This window comes from Lithobates pipiens, unplaced genomic scaffold (genome assembly GCF_037356315.1).
Source record: "Lithobates pipiens isolate NorthernLeopardFrog02 unplaced genomic scaffold, aLitPip1_a1.2 Scaffold_1, whole genome shotgun sequence".
NCBI lineage: Eukaryota > Metazoa > Chordata > Amphibia > Anura > Ranidae > Lithobates > Lithobates pipiens.
Window position 1 is genome coordinate 211,390,472 of NW_027507685.1, and position 18,697 is coordinate 211,409,168.

General features: G+C 43.3%; 1 protein-coding gene across 3 annotated transcripts in view; it reads left to right on the plus strand.

Annotated features, from left to right (window-relative positions):
- LOC143982702 (cytochrome P450 2C8-like) overlaps nucleotides 1-18,697 on the plus strand; it is a 45,449-nt gene that overhangs the window by 4,044 nt on the left and 22,708 nt on the right. Inside the window, exons 1-6 of one of the 3 annotated variants that reach the window (XM_077481645.1) lie at nucleotides 4,964-5,138; nucleotides 6,502-6,676; nucleotides 6,752-6,958; nucleotides 11,560-11,722; nucleotides 11,808-11,957; nucleotides 17,941-18,101. In XM_077481645.1, the coding sequence (XP_077337771.1) occupies nucleotides 6,779-6,958; nucleotides 11,560-11,722; nucleotides 11,808-11,957; nucleotides 17,941-18,101 (654 nt within the window). In that variant the 5' untranslated portion in view covers nucleotides 4,964-5,138; nucleotides 6,502-6,676; nucleotides 6,752-6,778. Of the gene's footprint in view, nucleotides 1-4,962; nucleotides 5,139-6,501; nucleotides 6,677-6,751; nucleotides 6,959-11,559; nucleotides 11,723-11,807; nucleotides 11,958-17,940; nucleotides 18,102-18,697 lie in introns of those variants that run through there. The other 2 variants (XM_077481655.1, XM_077481664.1) reach the window with 2 other exon arrangements.

Sequence of the window (18,697 nt, forward strand, 5' to 3'; positions counted from 1 at the left end):
GCTCTATCGGACAATTTTTGAGATCTGGATCTCAAATTTTCCGACAACAAAATCCATTCTCGTAAATTCTGATCGTGTGTACACAATTTCCGACGCACAAAGTTCCACGCATGCTCTGAATCAATTACGAGATGGAATCACTCAGTCTGCGTTAAAACAAAAGTTTTAAAAGCTAGTAAAACGAGAGTTCGTAATGGAGATAGCACATTCGTCACCCTGCAAAATTTTTAATCTTTTAATCTCTTCTTCTTTATATAAGATTGAAGTTGCTTTGCTGCTCATATTCACACAGAGTTCTGACAACCTGATTTCTTTATTATTTCTTGTGATCTCATGAAAAAAATGTTTTGTTGTTTTCATCAGATCTCCATAATAATGTATTTAATTTAGTTTTTTATTTTTATCAAGATCTCCTAGTTTGTTTTTTTTGTTTTTTCTAGTAGTGCTCTACATAATATTGTTTTTCGTTTTGTGTGTCAAGTTAGCACAATACCATTATTATCTTGCATTTTGTAACCTCATGGAGGTTGGTTGGTGTTGGTGTCCCTTGTTAATTTGACATTGTATTTAGGAAATGTACCTGCCTACTCACAAACAAACTGTCCTTTTTGAAGTAAAACACATAGGCAAGAATTTTTGAAAACAAAATAGCCATTTATTGTGAAATTGGTGAAGCCTTTGTACCCCAGGGCACACATCAACTATTTTACAGCCAAAATTGGTATCATGAGGAGTCCATATAATAGTGAGCACAATCCAGTCCTGAACTACAAGAGATCAGGAACAGCAGCAGATGACATATATGTCAGGCTGTGGTCATACAACAGCCTGCGTCTTTTGTCAGACCAGACTGAACCCAGGCCATCACACTCTTGTGTTCCTTCCAATCTGCCTTCCAGGCTGTGTTTTTGAAAATCTGAAAATAAGAATGAAAATTCAAAAGAACGAAAATACCAAAATCTCAAAACCCAAACATCTGAAATAATAAATCTCTAACTAATAATGTGACTATTACTAACTATTAAATTATAGGTATTGGAATTTCCTTTCAAATTTAGCCGTTATTGAACGTAACATAACGAATACGAATTTATCCAGTTACGAATTATCTGAAATAATCAATGCTGTATCTAAACTAATGGAACGTAAAGAATTAATCATAATAAATAACAATAATAATAATAAAAAAATATTATTATTTATTATTAATTTGTTCCATTCCATTTGTTTAGATACGGCATTCAATATTTTGCCTAATACGTAACTTCAGATAAATTTGTAATTGTTGCGTTCACTAACAGCCAAATTTGAAAGGAAATTCCAATACCTATAATTTAATAGTTAATTAACCTATAATGTTAATAGTTAGTTATTATTTGTTTGTTAATATTTAGAATTTACATATTTTCAAATTTATGGATTTTCTTTCTTATTTTCAGATTTTTTTAATTCAGGATTGTTTTGTGTCAGTGGAAGGAATAGTCTTTTGCATCAGAGGGAGTTAAATTCCCCAAGGGCCCGATAAAGGCTAGCAAAAGGCCACAGTTTGCAGACCACTCTCATAGTCCAAAATCCGTCCCAGGAGTGAGCAAGAGAGGGTGGCTTTGTCCCTACATACAGTGGGATCATGAAGAATGAACCTAGCCACCCTCTAACGGAAAGTCAGAGAGGGAGACAACAGGAAGTGAGAAGAAATCTACCCCTAGGAAGGGAAATTCACCCTGTAAGCCCTTGTACACACGGTCGGAGATTCCGACAACCAATTCCGTTGGATTTTGTCCGACAGATTTTGTCCGAAACTGTTGTAATAACACACTGTGGGACAAAGTTGTCGGAAAATCCGACGTGATGACGTTATTTCGTTACGACGGGACTACCTTCACGCTAGTAGCCAATAGCTTTGGTGTAGGAATTTGATCTGAGCATGCGTGGCACTTTGTCCGATCGGAATTCTCTACACATGATCGGATTATGTCCCATCGGAGCATTTTGTCTGAAAATTTTACCAAAATGTTGGAAAACTTGGTCCGTCGGATACTCCGATGGAAACAGTCCGATGTAGACCACACACAGTTGGAATATTCGACAAAACGGTCTGATCGGACACATTCCGTCGGAATCTCCAACCGTGTGTACAAGGGCTAAGAGTTATTATGGGAAAAAGGTACCTCTACTGAAGCTTTATCAAAAAGGCTTGTTTCCACAACAACCCAAAATTTTCAAAATCCAATTATCATTGGGACAGGCATACCTCCTAACAGTCCCAGATTGGGCGGGACTTTCCCGCATTGACACCTTTTTCCCGCTATCCTGCCATACAGAGGCTTTATCCCGCATAATGCTATTGACTACAAGCTAAATTCTGTCTCAATAGGACCTGCAGCAGTGTACACATCCAGCACAGCCAGGGATTGGATAGCAAGTCAGCTGGATGTGCGCTGCGCAGCCCCAATGAGAGGCTTCATCTGTCAAATTGAGAGTGTGATGTCAGGTAGGGGCGGGACTGATACCCAGACCCGCCCCTCTGTCAAACCAGTGCATAGCGAAAGAGCCGGTGTCCTATCATATAAGGTCCCCCATCCGATAGTGTCTGCTGTGTACAGCGCATGCGCCGTACACAGCAAAACAGATCCTGAAAATTGCCGAGGATGAACGGCGCCTGCGCCGTGAGTACAGGTTCTATCCCCACCATCCAAGTGGACATAGAGTAGGAATATAAAAGAGCCGTGCGCAGCGAGGCCGCGCCCGAAGCGTGGCGAGCGAAGCTCGCCCGCGAGGGGCCCTCTATTATTCACAACCCTATGTCCGCTTGGATGGTGGGGCTACCTACTCCACTCACAGCGCAGGCGCCATTCAGCTTCAGAGATTTTCCGAAGCTTATTCTGCCCCGTACTGCACATGCGCAGTACGGGGCGGACGCTATATGATGGCAGGACACTATCTGCCAAAACACCGGCATTCATACATTGCTGGCCAGGATAGAGTTGCAGAGGGTCAGGATCAACTGTCTATTCCTCTACCGTGGGGTTTTTTCAGCCTCCATTAACCCTGCACTCACAGGCAGCTCCACACTTTCACTCAAACACAAAAACCTGGCTTCTGTAGTTGAAAGCAGACATTTCGAGTTTCCAGTGGGAGCTTCTCGCATTTCGTTGGTGGCTCCCGAACACCCGCAAGTGTTGCCTAATATCCTGGCTGCAGGGCTGATCCTGTACGGTCCCCTGCTTCACAGCCGGGGATGATCGGTACAGCAAGAGGGACAGCTGTGATCACCGATCTCCCTGTATAGCCAACATCCGCTTCTCCTTATCTCCCTCCTGCGACTGACGGCTAAAAAGTGATACAGCGAGATCAGTGATCACAGCTGTCCCTCCTGCTGCACTGATCATCCCCGGCTGTTCCCTGTATCCGCCTCCTCCAGCCCCCCTTTGTGTCCTTACCCCCCCTTCTTATCCAGCTCTCTGTCCTCCTCCTCCACCCCCCCTCAGCCCTCACAGCCGGCTTCCCTCCTCTCCTCTCCCGACGGCTGTGGGGATCTGTCAGGATGGGGAGCGGAGGAAGGGACCGGTCATTTACCGGCCCCTGCCTTTTCTGAATTGGACACAGTGAGCAAGATCGCTCCAGTGAAAACTGAGACGTGTGTAATGCTGCGTACACACGACCGGACTTTTCGAGAGACTAGGTCCGACGGTCTTTCCAACGGACTTTCAGCTGAGTTCCGACAGACTTTCCGAATGAATGGACTTGGCCACACACAATCACACCAAAGTCCGACGGATTTGAAAGTGATGACGTATGAACGGACTAGAATAAGGAAGTTCATAGCCAGTAGCCAATAGTTGCCCTAGCGTCTGTTTTTGTCCGTCGGACTAGCACACATACGAACGGATTTCTCGGTCTGGCGGCATTTCGGTGGGAAAATTTAAAACATGTTCTATTTCTAAAGTCCGCCGGATTTTTGGCAAGCAAAGGTCCAATGCAGCCCACACACGATCGAATTGTTGCTGTCAAAAAGTCCGGTCGTGTGTACGTGGCATTGCTCTGCTCAGTTTATGAATGGACAGGAGCCGCTGTCTTCTGTCCATTCATCTTCATCGCTGATAAAGGAACTGGGGAATCAATGTCCTCATTCTCTTTCTCTGTCTAAAAGGGGAGATGTCAGGGTTCTATTTAAACCCCTGGTATCTTACCAAAGCCCCCCCCCCCCCCCCCACAACAGGCTTCATTTAAAAAAATGCAAAAAATATAAAAAAAAATGAAATTGTAAACAAAAATTATAAAAAATGTAATTATAAAAAATATATAAAATAAAAAACTACTAACACCATCCCCCGCTATACTTACACTGTCCACTGCCCCAACCCCCCCCCCCCCTCCCAAAAAGCATTAAAAAATAAATAAAACAAAAATATATAAAAACTACTGACATCATCCACTGCCCTAGTGACACCATCACCGCCACACACTCCTCACCCCTTCCCCAGAAGCACTGTGAACATTTAAAAAAAAAAATATTTAAAGAAAATAATAAACAACAAAATTGTAAAAAATTTTAAAAAATAATAGAGACAATAATAACAACAAAAAAACACTGACACGCTGCTCTACTGACACCGTCCTCTACCCCCCACCCCAATCATAAAAAATAATTAAAAAAATAAAATGATAAAAAATAATAATAAAAATAAAGAACTACTGACACCATCCTGCACATACTACTCACCGCTGTACACTGCACACTCCTCACATGCACATTATACCCACCTACATACACTCACACGTACTACCCACCGCTATACAATCCACACTGTACAGTCCCTGTTTAACATTACTACATTCTGCACTATGTATTTCAGACTCTATAAAAACATTTAAGCCACATGCAATATGCAGCACTGAAATGAGTTTTTGCAAGTTGGGATGTCTGTGAAAGTGAAAGTGAAAGTAACAACTCAGCTCCTTCTTCCTCCAACGGCCTCTCTGCTCTGCACTAGAGTCAGGACAAGTGAAAAGCTGACTGCAGGGTGTGAGGGGGGTGAGCTGCCTCCTAATCCTTCTTGCTCTGCTCAGGGGCCAAAAACACCCAGTGCACCGAAAGGAGAAGGAAGCTGCACTGGATAGAAGACATCTACAGAAAGGTGCTAGTTTTACAAAAGTGTGTGTGTGTGTGTGTGTGTGTGTGTGTGTGTCTGTATGTATGTGTGTGTGAGATGTGTGTATGTATGGGTGTGTGCATGTATCTGTGTGTGGTTTGTGTATGTTTGTATGTATGTGTAGCACTAATCCCCGAAAGAGCTGCTGGTTTTGTTCGGGCTTACCTTTACCTCACCTGCTCGCCTCTTCATCTTAGGGGGGTCCCATGGAAAATAGCTGATGATGATAGATCAGACACGTGGTCCTTTTTAAAGATTTATTTAGGGGTAACACCAAAGAAAGACACAAGACACAGTCCTTCAATAGAGGGTCAGAGGATAAAGGGGAGTTCAGGCACCTAGTAATTGCGGGTTAGAAGTATTAGTCAGATCCAGAGGACAAACAGCGCCACAGACTGGATCCAGCAGTCACCGGATAGAGCTTTTCATCGTATATTCCGATCGTGTGTATGCCCCATCTGACTTTTTACGTTGAAAATTTTGACGGAAATAGAAATAGAACATGTTCCAAATATTTTTCCGACGGAACCAATTCCTATTGGGAAAACCGCTCGTCTGTATGCTGTTCCGATGGACCAAAAACAACGCATGCTCTGAAGCAAGTACGAGACGGAAGCTATTGGCTACTGTCTATTGAACTTCCTTTTTCTAGTCCCATCGTACGTGTTGTACATCACCACGTTCTTGCCGGTCGGACTTTGGTGTGATCATGTGTACGCAAGACAGTTTCAGCGGAATTCCGTTGGAACTCCTTCGGAAAAACCTTCAGAGTTTATGCCAACGGGAAAACTGGTCGTGTGTACAGGGCTTGAGGAACATTATACAACCGCCTTTTAGGATGGCAAGTATCTGACATTATATAACTCTTCATGCCCTTCCAGACTAGACAGCCAAGAGTATGAGCTGTCAGTACTTATCTCTAACCACAACATTTGACCAGCCCCACTCATCCACTCCATACCTAAAATGGAAATACAAATAATGACTTTCTGATGGTCTCTATTTACATAAGCGCATTCATGACTCTACACCTTCCACTTGACAATGCCTGCTGATAGGTTTCTCAGGTCTTGGATACTGCATTGCAGGATGGGACAAAGGATGTACATATTTTCATCCACCAGGTAATTGAGAAAGGTGAAGATGTCTAGGCAGTGCTAGAGACACAAATGTTAGGAGATATTTGGAGACGCCTTGTTTAGTCACCTATCTGGTCCAACTAGTATTTTGTCACCAAAGGGTTTGCTTTATATGTGCTAAAAATAATTATGTTGCCATCGCCCACACCCTTCTAGAAATTATAATGAATAATAATAGTAAATTATAATTTCTTATTTCAAAACATTAGGTTACTGACCTAGAACACATCATCAGCGGGTGAAGACACAAGTTCTGGACTATGCAAAGGAAGGAATGAAGCCAGAGTACAAGCTTGACAGCAAGGCAGCTAGTATTTTCAGAAGGAAATCAACAATAGCCTATAGATTTCTCCCAGATATTTAATTTTATTGCCAAGAGCACCGGTAAGAACCACTGTTAAAGGTAAATGACCAGTGTTTTAATTTTTTTAATTTATTTAATTTTGTTATGCATTTCAGTGTGGCTGACCCCCTTCTTCAGGGACAATGGAGTTTGGTGGAGTTGGGACACTCATCTTAGCTGTCTGCATCACCTTTCTCATATTCCTCATGATGTGGATTAATTATAATAAACGGAAGGACCTACCTCCAGGGCCCACTCCTCTTCCTCTGCTTGGGAACATTCTACAAGTGAACATCAAAGAACTGCCTCAGTCACTCTTAAAGGTGCGGACAACTTTATTTTTAAAGTGAAAGTGAAGGCAAAACCTAACTAACTCTAAACCTACTCCCAGACACATTCTAAGCCTAATCTATCTAGGCCTGTAAAAAAAAGAAAATTGCTGTATTTACCTATTCTGTAGCCACTCTGGTCCAGTCCCAGGCTGAGCTGTCAACGGCTGCTTTGTGGTATCGGAGAGGCAGCTGCCAACAGAAGCCCCATAGTGTGTCTATGGGTGACATCACTTCCGAGGCATTTTGAAGCCAGTGTTGGCGTTCTTCTGCCCACTGAGTGCTGCTTGAGACCAGACCGGAATGGCTTCAAAGTAGAAGAGTATAGCATTTTTTTTCTTTACAGGGCAAGATAGATCAGCCTTAGAATGTGGCTGAGAGTAGGTTTAGAGTTAGTTAGGTTTTGCCTTTACTTCCACTTTAAGCAAACCAATGTTTTTCTTCTACATGGTATAGCAAGAGTTTTCCCTAAAGAATAACTCCACTTTTGTTGAGAAAAAAACAATCACCACTGGTTGATAAATGTAGATTGCAAGGAATTTAAGAACTTTGTAGCAGATTCCTACCTGTTTCTGAAGAAAACATGTATGTTGAACTACGTCCTTGGAATACCGAGTCCTGAATAGGAATGTCTGTGTTCATTCTAATCAGCTGATGCACTTGTAGTGTTCTAATGAAGAAAGTTGCAGGGTCAGCATCTCTTTAGAAGTAATTAACTCACTTTGTTGCAGAGGATACCTAAAATCTGACTTGTAGCTTAGTTCAGACTTCCAGGAAAATCAATGAGCAAATCAAACAAGCAGGAAATTACATGTCTGGGTCAGTCTGTAAGTATTGGTTTACAGAACGCCTCCAGGTTGCCATATTGCATTCAACTTAATAGAAAATTACAACAGTGCAGACTGAAAAGGAAAGGTAATTTTTAATAACATTAAAGGGGTTGTAAAGGTTTGTTTTTTATTTTCTAAATAGGTTCCTTTAAGCTAGCGCATTGTTGGTTCACTTACCTTTTCCTTCGATTTCCCTTCTAAATGCTTTTTTTTCTTTGTTTTCTTTGACTGAATTTCTCACTTCCTGTTCCTCCTCAGTAAGCTGTTCTGGCTGACTAAACACCGCTCGGATGATGGTGTGAAGTTTACTGAAGAGAAACAGGAAGTGAGAAATTCAGACAAAGAAAAAAAACATTTAGAAGGGAAATCGAAGGAAAAGGTAAGTGAACCAACAATGCACTAGCTTAAAGGAACCTATTTAGAAAATAAAAAACAAACCTTTACAACCCCTTTAACTTACATTATGACTCAACTGTGCATGCTGCTATTTTTGAGACCACACTGTCAATGACAGTCACAGGTCTCAGACTATTGATCAGGAATGAATCATGCGATTACTACAACACACAATCATGGTGATCACATGCTTGCTGTAGTTTTGTTTACAAACAAACTTCACCGCATTTAAAGCCTAAATTTAGACTAAAATAAAGACAGAAAAATTGGCACAAGGGACATAACTTACAGTTATGTTGTGTCACCTGTGCTGATTCTTGGTGTTTTGGGGGGAATCTTATCAGCCTAGCTCACATCTCTTTTTATACAAACAACCTATACAGAATGTAGAGGACTCAGTTGCAAAAACAAGCAAATAAATAAATAAATGTCAACTAGCGACTATACCTGAATGATAGAGAGTAACTACTTAGCTTGTCCTCTACCTATTCCACTGAAGACTGCACCTATGATGAGAAATTTCCACCTGAAGGTTCTTCTGAATTCGGCACTACTAGGTGTGTCAATCTCCTGTGTCCCTATTACTATTGGTGGTTCTTCCATGTCACTTTAGTAATATGTTCTGTAGTGACATAGAAGAACTGCTCAGTGGAACTGGGGACTTGGGAACTCAACCCGTAAGTGTAGGTTTCAGAAGAAACTTTGTGTCAGGAAGGCTCTGCCAATATGCAGATTGGTGCATCCGTGAAAATATCCATATTCATGCAGAGGTTGTCTTCCACCTTCAAAGAGGCATAACTAGTAACCGCACGCGCACAAAGACCTCCGCATTATGCCTGTTGCCAGTGTTGATGCCAGACAGTGTTAATGTAGTCAACAAAAACATTTTCATAAAAATTTGTCAGCTGCCTTTTTACAGAGACTAAAAGAAATGAAAAGTACACCTCATTTTCATCCACTGACGAAAACTATGACGACAAACAAATATGTTTTCAGTAACGAACAAAAACAAAATGAAAATGCGAGGGAAGGACATTTACCCTCGGGAACTTCTGGTTTCCACAGAGCTCCGTCTATATAAAGCTTGTGAGTGCTTTTGCTCCCAGCAAGAAAGCAAGTCTGTAGCGTGCTTACTACATAGCAGCTATCACTGTGCAGAATTAGAGGCCTCCTCAGATAACCATCCAGAGCAGCACTGTGCATTACAGGCCTCCCAACGAGAGTCCCAACTCATGACAGTCCAAAGTAGAGCACTGTGATCGTGTACATTACCGGCATCCCCTCAGACCACCGTCCAGAGCACTGTATGCATTACAGTCCTCTCAGACCACCATCCAGAGCACTGTGTGCATTACAGGCCTCCTCAGACCACATCCAGAGCACTTTGTGCATTACAGGCCTCCTCAGACCACATCCAGAGCACTGTGTGCATTACAGGTCTCCTCAGACCACATCCAGAGCACTGTGTGCATTACAGGTCTCCTCAGACCACATCCAGAGCACTGTGTGCATTACAGGCCTCCTCAGACCACATCCAGAGCACTGTGTGCATTACAGACCTCCTCAGACCACATCCAGAGCACTGTGTGCATTACAGGCCTCCTCAGACCACATCCAGAGCACTGTGTGCATTACAGGCCTCCTCAGACCACATCCAGAGCACTGTGTGCATTACAGACCTCCTCAGACCACATCCAGAGCACTGTGTGCATTACAGGCCTCCTCAGACCACATCCAGAGCACTGTGTGCATTACAAGCCCCCTCAGTCTGCCTAGAGCACTGTGTTCAATGCATTACAGGCCTCCTCCTCAGTCTGTGCATGTCCAGGGCACGGTGTGCATTACAGGCCTCCTCAGACCACCGTCCAGGACACCAAGCACCATTACAGGCCTTCTCAGACCACCACCTTTTTTTTTTACTCCACGAGTATGTAATTTGAAAATTCTACAGAAATGCTTAACGCTTTACAATTTAACTAAATCCATTTGATTTTAGTCGACTAAATATGACTAAAACTAATACAATTGTAGGTGAATATAATGGCACTAAAATGGCACTAAAACTACAATGATATTTTAGTCAAAAGACCAGGGCTTTTTTTCAGCAGGAATGTGGGGGAATGCAGTTCCAGCACCTCCAGCATAGAATGTATGTAATGGCAAGGGGTACTGTGTGCTGGAGGGTATACTGATGCTGGCTGCTGGGGGATCTATTGTTGTGGGGAGTTCTAATGTTGCTGGAGAGGTGTATTGTTGCTGGGAGGGATCTACTGTTGAAGGAGGGGCCTATTGTTGCTGGAAGATCTATTGTTGCTCATTGGGGTCTATTGTTGCTGGGGTGAGGGGTATTTTTGTGGCAGCTCTATTGTTGCTGGATGGGTCTATTATTAATGGGGGGGGGGTGTCTATTGTTGGCTGCAAATTCCATACAATTACCTGATTCTGTATTCTCCAAAATGGATGGATGGGGAAAAAAAAGAGAAGAGAAGAAAAGAGAAGAGAAAAAAAAAAGAAGAAGAGAAAGAAAAAAAGAGAGGGGGCGCACCGGCCCTGTGCATTATCCTTTAGGTAAATGTTTATTGAAGAAATCAAACAGAAACTTTTACCTAAAGGATAATGCACAAGGCCGGTGCGCCCTCTTTTTTTTCTATTCTCTTTTAGAGGGATCGTGGGATCAGAGGCAGCGGGATAGATGGGATCAGGCAGAAGGATGGTGGGATCAGAGGCAGAGGGATGGTGGGATCAGAGACAGAGGGACGGATGGGATCAGAGGCAGAGGGATGGTGGGATCAGAGGCAGAGGGATGGATGGGATCAGGCAGAGGGGTGATGGTAGCAGAGGGATGGGACCAGTGACACTGGCACTCACCTGTTCTCAGTGTCAGTTGATTCCCCCTCTTCCATGCAGCTCAGTGTGTCTTCCCCCTTCCAGTCCCTCCAGTGAAGTCTCTCCTGATGTCTAGTCTCCTTGAGCTCCCTCCCCCTGCACTGTACTGGCTGTCAGATCATCAGCTGACATTCTGCTGCAGTGAAGGGGAGGGGGCTTTATCCACCATGCAGGCTCTCCCTCTATGTTTCTCCAGGAGAAGCAGAGCACCGCATGGCGCGACGGATGACATCACTAGACATCAATTGCGATTATATTCAACACCCCTACTGTATAATGATGCTGCTAAATTTAGTGTGTGCATTTAGGGTTTTGATGAGCTCTAGTCATGAGTGGGTTAAACTTTTATTTAAAAAAAATGCTTTTGTGCTATTTATATAGAACCATTGCCTTCAGATTTCCTATTTCTAATTGAAACTTTGTACAGAGCCATCTTGCACAATTATATAACATACAACTTTTCTTCTGATGATTTTGTTGTAGCTTGCAAAGATCCATGGAGATGTATTCACTGTCCATCTAGGGAGCAGGAGAGTGGTTGTTCTACATGGATGTGATGCTGTGAAGGAGGCTCTAGTAGACAATGCAGATGTCTTCAGTGATAGAGGAAAAGTACCTGCGGCTGAATTTGCTTTTAAGGGCTATGGTAGATATCAATCTGATGTTACATGGTGATGACATACTGTGTATATATAGTTTAGGAATTCTTAAATGTGTGATTCCATTACCAGGAATATTTCTGAGTAACGGGGAGCGATGGAAACAGCTACGACGCTTCTCACTCACCACGCTGAGGAATTTTGGGATGGGGAAGAGAAGTATTGAAGAGCGGATTCTGGAAGAGTCTCAGTGTCTTGGAGAGGAGTTTAGAAAAAAAGCAGGTAGGCTTAACCACTTAAGCCCCGGACCAATTTGCAGCCAAAGGACCAAGCCCCTTTTTGGGATTTGGCACTGACAATTGCGCGGTCGTGCGACGTGGCTCCCAAACAAAATTGACGTCCTTTTTTTCCCACAAATAGAGCTTTCTTTTGGTGGTATTTGACTGCCTCTGCGGTTTTTATTTTTTGCGCTATAAACAAAAATAGAGCGACAATTTTGAAAAAAATGCAGTATTTTTTACTTTTTGCTGTAATATATATCCCCAAAATATATATATATAAAAAAAATTTCCTCAGTTTAGGCCAATACGTATTCTTCTACATATTTTTGGTAAAAAAAAAACGCAATTAGCAATTATTGGTTGGTTTGCGCAAAAGTTATAGCATTTACAAAATAGGGGATAGTGTTATAGCATTTTATTTATATTTTTTTTTTTTTACTAGTAATGGCGGCGATCAGCAATTTTTATTGTGACTGCCACATTATGGTGGACACATCGGACATTTTTGACACATTTTTGGAACCATTGTCATTTATCCAGCAATCACTGCTATTCAAATGCACTGATTCCTGTGTAAATGACACTGGCAGTGAAGGAGTTAACCACTAGGGGGCGAGGAGGGGTTATGTGTGACGTTATGTGTTTTTTGTATTGTAGGGGGGGCGTGGCCTGGCATGTGACATCACTGATCGTCCTTCCCTATAAAAAGGAACAGACAATCGGTGACAGCCACACAGGGAAGCACGGGGAGAGGTTTGTTTAACAATAATAAAAATGATTCAATAATGTAATCAAATCAAAAACACTGAAATTTGCTCAGTTGCAGAACTGTCACTGTCATTACTTTTCAGTGTTTGATGACGGATCTCCCCACAAATCGCTATCGATCAAATCTACGAGTGATTCTAATTTATTATTGCTGTTTTCTAGCTGGTCTAAAATCATTTTTGATATAAAGTGACACTTTTGGTTGCTATGGACAATCTCCAGTTTCCTGGCATAAAGAACAGTTTTTATAATATAAAACTGCATGCAGGACACTGGACAGACCACTAGGGACAAAGGGGATGTGTAATTATTACATACAGCAATGTAATCTGTAAGACTACTGTATGTATACTGTATGTTTCACTTTTTGAATTAGGCGTCGTTCTCCATCCCCGTGCGTCGCAACGCTCGCAGGGAACGGAGATCGGCTCCGTGATAGATCGAGCGGAGCACAGCTCGCTCATACAGCGGGGGGAAATCGCTGGATCCAGGGGATAAGGTAAATAAAGTCTCCCTACATTCAGCGATACGATCCAGAGTCTGGCTCGGGGTTACCGCTTTTGGTACAAAATCTCCACCCTGAGCCAGACTCTGGAATACCGCCAGGGGGGTTAATATGTTTAATATTATGCACATTTTGCACTAAGTTATTCACTTTATATGTGTCTTATCACATTGGTTACTTCAATATAGGGCGGCACTTACATTTGATATTGTTTTGATTTGTCAGCACAATTCACATTTTATATTCTATATGTTATTACGTCTAATATTATGCACGTTTTGCACTAAGATGCTCATGCATTTTGTATGCGTCATATCACATTGGTAACTCCAATATAGCGTGGCACTTTATTTGTTTTTATATATAAATGCACTTATGACATTGTGGTCAGTGCCAGCAGCTGTATCAATGAGAGTCCATTCACACAGGGACAACTTTGGATCCGAATTGAAGTTGCCTCAAGTCGTGCGATATGATAAAATCAATGTAAGTGAATGAGAGCCGTATTAATGTACACTACTGAAGTCACTCCGACTTCAGAAAAGGTTCCTGTACTACTTCAATCTGACTTCTAGGCGACTTGTACCCATTGATTTTAATGGAAGTTGCCTCCAAGTTGGATGCCTTGTCTTAACTGAAGCAACTTTCCAGGAAGTAAAAATAGTTTTCTAGGCAAACCCCTCCCTCCTACAGAGCTGATTATTATGTGATTGGCCACTGGCAAAGTCCCCCGTCTTGGAGGCAACTTCAAGTTGTGTTTTAACCACTTTAAGACCGGACCATTTTGCTGGTAAATGACCAGAGGTCTTTTTACACTTTGGCACTGCGCTGCTTTAACTGGTAATTGCGCGGTCATGCAATGTTGTACCCAAACAAAATTTGCGTCCTTTTCTTCCCACAAATAGAGCTTTCTTTTGATGGTATTTGATTGCCTCTGCGATTTTTATTTTTTGCGATATAAACGTAAAAAGACCGCAAATTTTGAAAAAAAATGATATTTTCTACTTTTTGTTATTAGAAAAATCCAATAAACTCAATTTTAGTCATACATTTAGGCCAAAATGTATTCAGCCACATGTCTTTGGTAAAAAAAAAGTCAATAATTGTATATTTATTGGTTTGCGCAAAAGTTGTCACATCTACAAACTAAGGTACGTTTTCTGGAATTTACGCAGCTTTTAGTTTACGACTGCCTATCTCATTTCTTGAGGTGCTAAAATGGCAGGGCAGTACAAAACCCCCCCAAATGACCCCATTTTGGAAAGTAGACCCCCTAAGGAAATTGATAAGAGGCATGTTGAGCCCATTGAATATTTTATTTTTTTGCCTCAAGCGATTGAATAATGACAAAAAAAAAATTTTTTTTTTTTTTTTTACACAAAGTTGTCACTAAATGATATATTGCTCACACATGCTATGGGCGTATGTGAAATGACACCCCAAAATAAATTCTGCTGCTTCTCCTGAGTACGGGGATACCACATATGTGGGACTTTTTGGGAGCCTAGCCGCGTACGGGGCCCCGAAAACCAAGCACCGCCTTCAGGCTTTCTAAGGGCGTAAATTTTTGAGTTCACTTCTCACTACCTATTACAGTTTTGAAGGCCATAAAATGCCAAGATGGCACAAAACCCCCACAAATGACCCCATTTTAGAAAGTAGACACCCCAAGCTATTTGCTGAGAGGCATGTTGAGTTCATGGAATATTTTATATTTTGCCACAAGTTGCGGGAAAATTACAAACTTTTTTTTTTTTTTTTTTTTTTTCACAAAGTTGTCACTAAATGATATATTGCTCACACATGCCATGGGCATATGTGAAATGACACCCCAAAATAAATTCTGCTGCTTCTCCTGAGTACGGGGATACCACATATGTGGGACTTTTTGGGAGCCTAGCCGCGTACGTGGCCCCGAAAACCAAGCACCGCCTTCAGGCTTTCTAAGGGCGTAAATATTTGACTTCACTCCTCACTACCTATTACAGTTTTGAAGGCCATAAAATGCCAAGATGGCACAAAACCCCCACAAATGACCCCATTTTAGAAAGTAGACACCCCAAGCTATTTGCTGAGAGGCATGTTGAGTCCATGGAATATTTTATATTTTGCCACAAGTTGCGGGAAAATTACAAACTTTTTTTTTTTTTTTTTTTTTTTCACAAAGTTGTCACTAAATGATATATTGCTCACGCATGCCATGGGCATATGTGAAATGACACCCCAAAATAAATTCTGCTGCTTCTCCTGAGTACGGGGATACCACATATGTGGGACTTTTTGGGAGCCTAGCCGCGTACGGGGCCCCGAAAACCAAGCACCGCCTTCAGGCTTTCTAAGGGCGTTACAGTTTTGAAGGCCATAAAATGCCAAGATGGCACAAACCCCCCCCAAATGACCCCATTTTGGAAAGTAGACACCCCTAAATTTAGGGGTACACTAGTGAGACTAGGTAATAAATGGCGGGTGCCCTGAAACTATAAAAAAATAACTAACCAACCAGCGTCACCTGTAACAGTTATATGGTGATCACTGGTGAAAGGGTTAACTAGGGGGCAATCAGGGGGCTTTATGCGGTAGTATATGGGGGTCCCTGGCGCTATAAAAAGCTGCGGCGAACCTAAATACCTACTTGCCTAACTAGCGTCACCTGTGACACTAATACAGCGATCAGAAAAACGATCGCTTATTAGGCTGGGTTCACACTGGAGCGATGCGGGAACGCCACGAATGCGCGGCGGGTTCCCGCATCGCATGCCTCCCGGCGGCAGTTCACACTGCCCTATGCGAACTGCTGGGAGTGTCAGTGAAATGTTACTGACACCCCCAGATCAGTTCGCATATCGCAGTGCGATCTGAAAACTCGGATCGCATGGTGTGAACACCCATGCGATCCGATTCTGCTGCGGGCCAAAAAAAGGGTCCCGTGCGAATTTGCGGCGGGTGCGGCGGGTGTGGCGGGTGCGGCGAATGGCTGAACTCGAATCGCACAGAGATCGGATGTGATTTGCACTGCAGTGCGGTGCGAATCACATCCGTTCTCAAACCGCTGCAATCTGAACCCAGCCTTAGTGACACTGGCGACGGGGGGTGATCACGGGGTTAAACCTTTATTGGGGGGGTTAGGGGGGTACCTTAGAACTAAAGGGGGCTAACCCTAACTGCCCTAACAGTTATTAGTCACAAATGACACCCGCCGGGTGATCAGGGGGTTAAACCTTTATTAGGTAATAAATGGCGGGTGCCCTGAAACTATAAAAAAATAACTAACCAACCAGCGTCACCTGTAACAGTTATATGGTGATCACTGGTGAAAGGGTTAACTAGGGGGCAATCAGGGGGCTTTATGCGGTAGTATATGGGGGTCCCTGGCGCTATAAAAAGCTGCGGCGAACCTAAATACCTACCTGCCTAACTAGCGTCACCTGTGACACTAATACGGCGATCAGAAAAATGATCGCTTATTAGGCTGGGTTCACACTGGAGCGATGCGGAAACGCCGCGAATCCGCGGCGGGTTCCCGCATCGCATGCCTCCCGGCGGCAGTTCACACTGCCCTATGCGAACTGCTGGGAGTGTCAGTGAAATGTTACTGACACCCCCAGATCAGTTCGCATATCGCAGTGCGATCTGCAAACTCGGATCGCATGGTGTGAACACCCATGCGATCCGATTCTGCTGCGGGCCAAAAAAAGGGTCCCGTGCGAATTTGCGGCGGGTGCGGCGGGTGTGGCGGGTGCGGCGGGTGCGGCGAATGGCTGAACTCGAATCGCACAGAGATCGGATGTGATTTGCACTGCAGTGCGGTGCGAATCACATTCGTTCTCATAAACCGCTGCAATGTGAACCCAGCCTTAGTGACACTGGCGACGGGGGGTGATCACGGGGTTAAACCTTTATTGGGGGGGTTAGGGGGGTACATTAGAACTAAAGGGGGCTAACTCTAACTGCCCTAACAGTTATTACAGTCACAAATGACACCAATGCAAAAAAAAAAAAAAAAAAAAAAAAAATGACATTGGTGTCACTGTGACTGGGGGGCAGGGGTAATTGGGGGGGTGATCGGGGGGTAAAGGGGGGGTGTGAGTGTGCCTGGCATGTTCTACTGTGTGTGTAGAGTGTTGGTGCAACTCACCGATCCGCTCTCCTCCGTGTCGGAACGGAAAATACCGACACGGAGGAGAGAATACATCACTTCCTCTCCTGTGTTTACATTACAGGAGAGGAAGTGATGTCACGGGGGATTTCCATTCGTCGAGAGCGATCGCGAGGGGGTGGCCATGAATGAATGGCCGTCCCCTCATCCCTGATCTCTCCCGAACGAATGCCGACCGCCGCAGGCACCGGGGGGGGGCCCGATCGGGCCCCCCACCCGCGGGCAGGCATGGACTTATATATACGCCAATATGCCTGCCCGTGCCATTCTGCCGACGTATATCGTCGTGCGGCGGTCGGCAAGTGGTTAATTTGCCTCAAGTCACGCTGTGATTCACTCAAGTTGTGTCCAAGTTGTCTCCCAAAGTCTCGCTGGAAGTCGTGTTTCCCCTGTCTGAATGGACTCTTAAGAAGGTTATGATTCATTAGTTTGGTTTGCTCGCAAGCTTATTTACTTTACTAGGGAATGTTATTTTTTATCGTGCTTATTGTGTTAGGCTACAAAACACTAAGGGTTTAATAGGACTTTAACAACACCAATTCATTCTTCTTCCAGGTTCACCTATTGACCCCACATACCTCTTGACTCTGGCGGTATCCAACGTAATATGCTCCATCGTATTTGGTGAACGTTTTGATTATGAAGACAATAATTTTCTTGGTCTTCTTGCTATGCTGAAAGAATCCTTTAGAATAATAAATTCACTAGTTGGGCAGGTAAACACACCTGTGTGTCTCTATATTGTAAAGCTGGACTGAATGTAAGCAATGAATGTGAAATGATTATAGCTGGCTTCTAAGCTTTTCAAGGCTATTTCTATCTTCAGTAGAGGTCACTCATCCCTGTAGAAGTGCCAGACCAGTATGAGAGGATTTTAAATTTGAAACCACATTTTTGCCCCCTTTCAATACATTTTTCCTATATCAGCTTGTCTGTCTTACAGCTGCTTGATCCAGTCAGGCTCTCATGGTGCAAGGAATGTTCTTAACCATACATAGTGGGATGTCATTGTTCCCCTTCTTCAATACACGGCAAGTTGCTGACCTGGAACAAGCATTCATCAGATGTGATCACCTGTAGACTAATCCCGCGATCGCACATTCTGACAACAAAATCCATGTTTTTTTTCAGATGGATGTTGGCTCAAACCTGTCTTGCATACACACGGTCACACAAATCTTGTCGGAAATTCCGAACGTCAAGAACACAGTGACGCACAACGAGCCGAGAATATTGAAGTTCAATAGCCAGTGCGGATCTTCTTCTTGATTCCAAGCATGCATGGAATTTTGTGCGTCGGAATTGTGTCGGA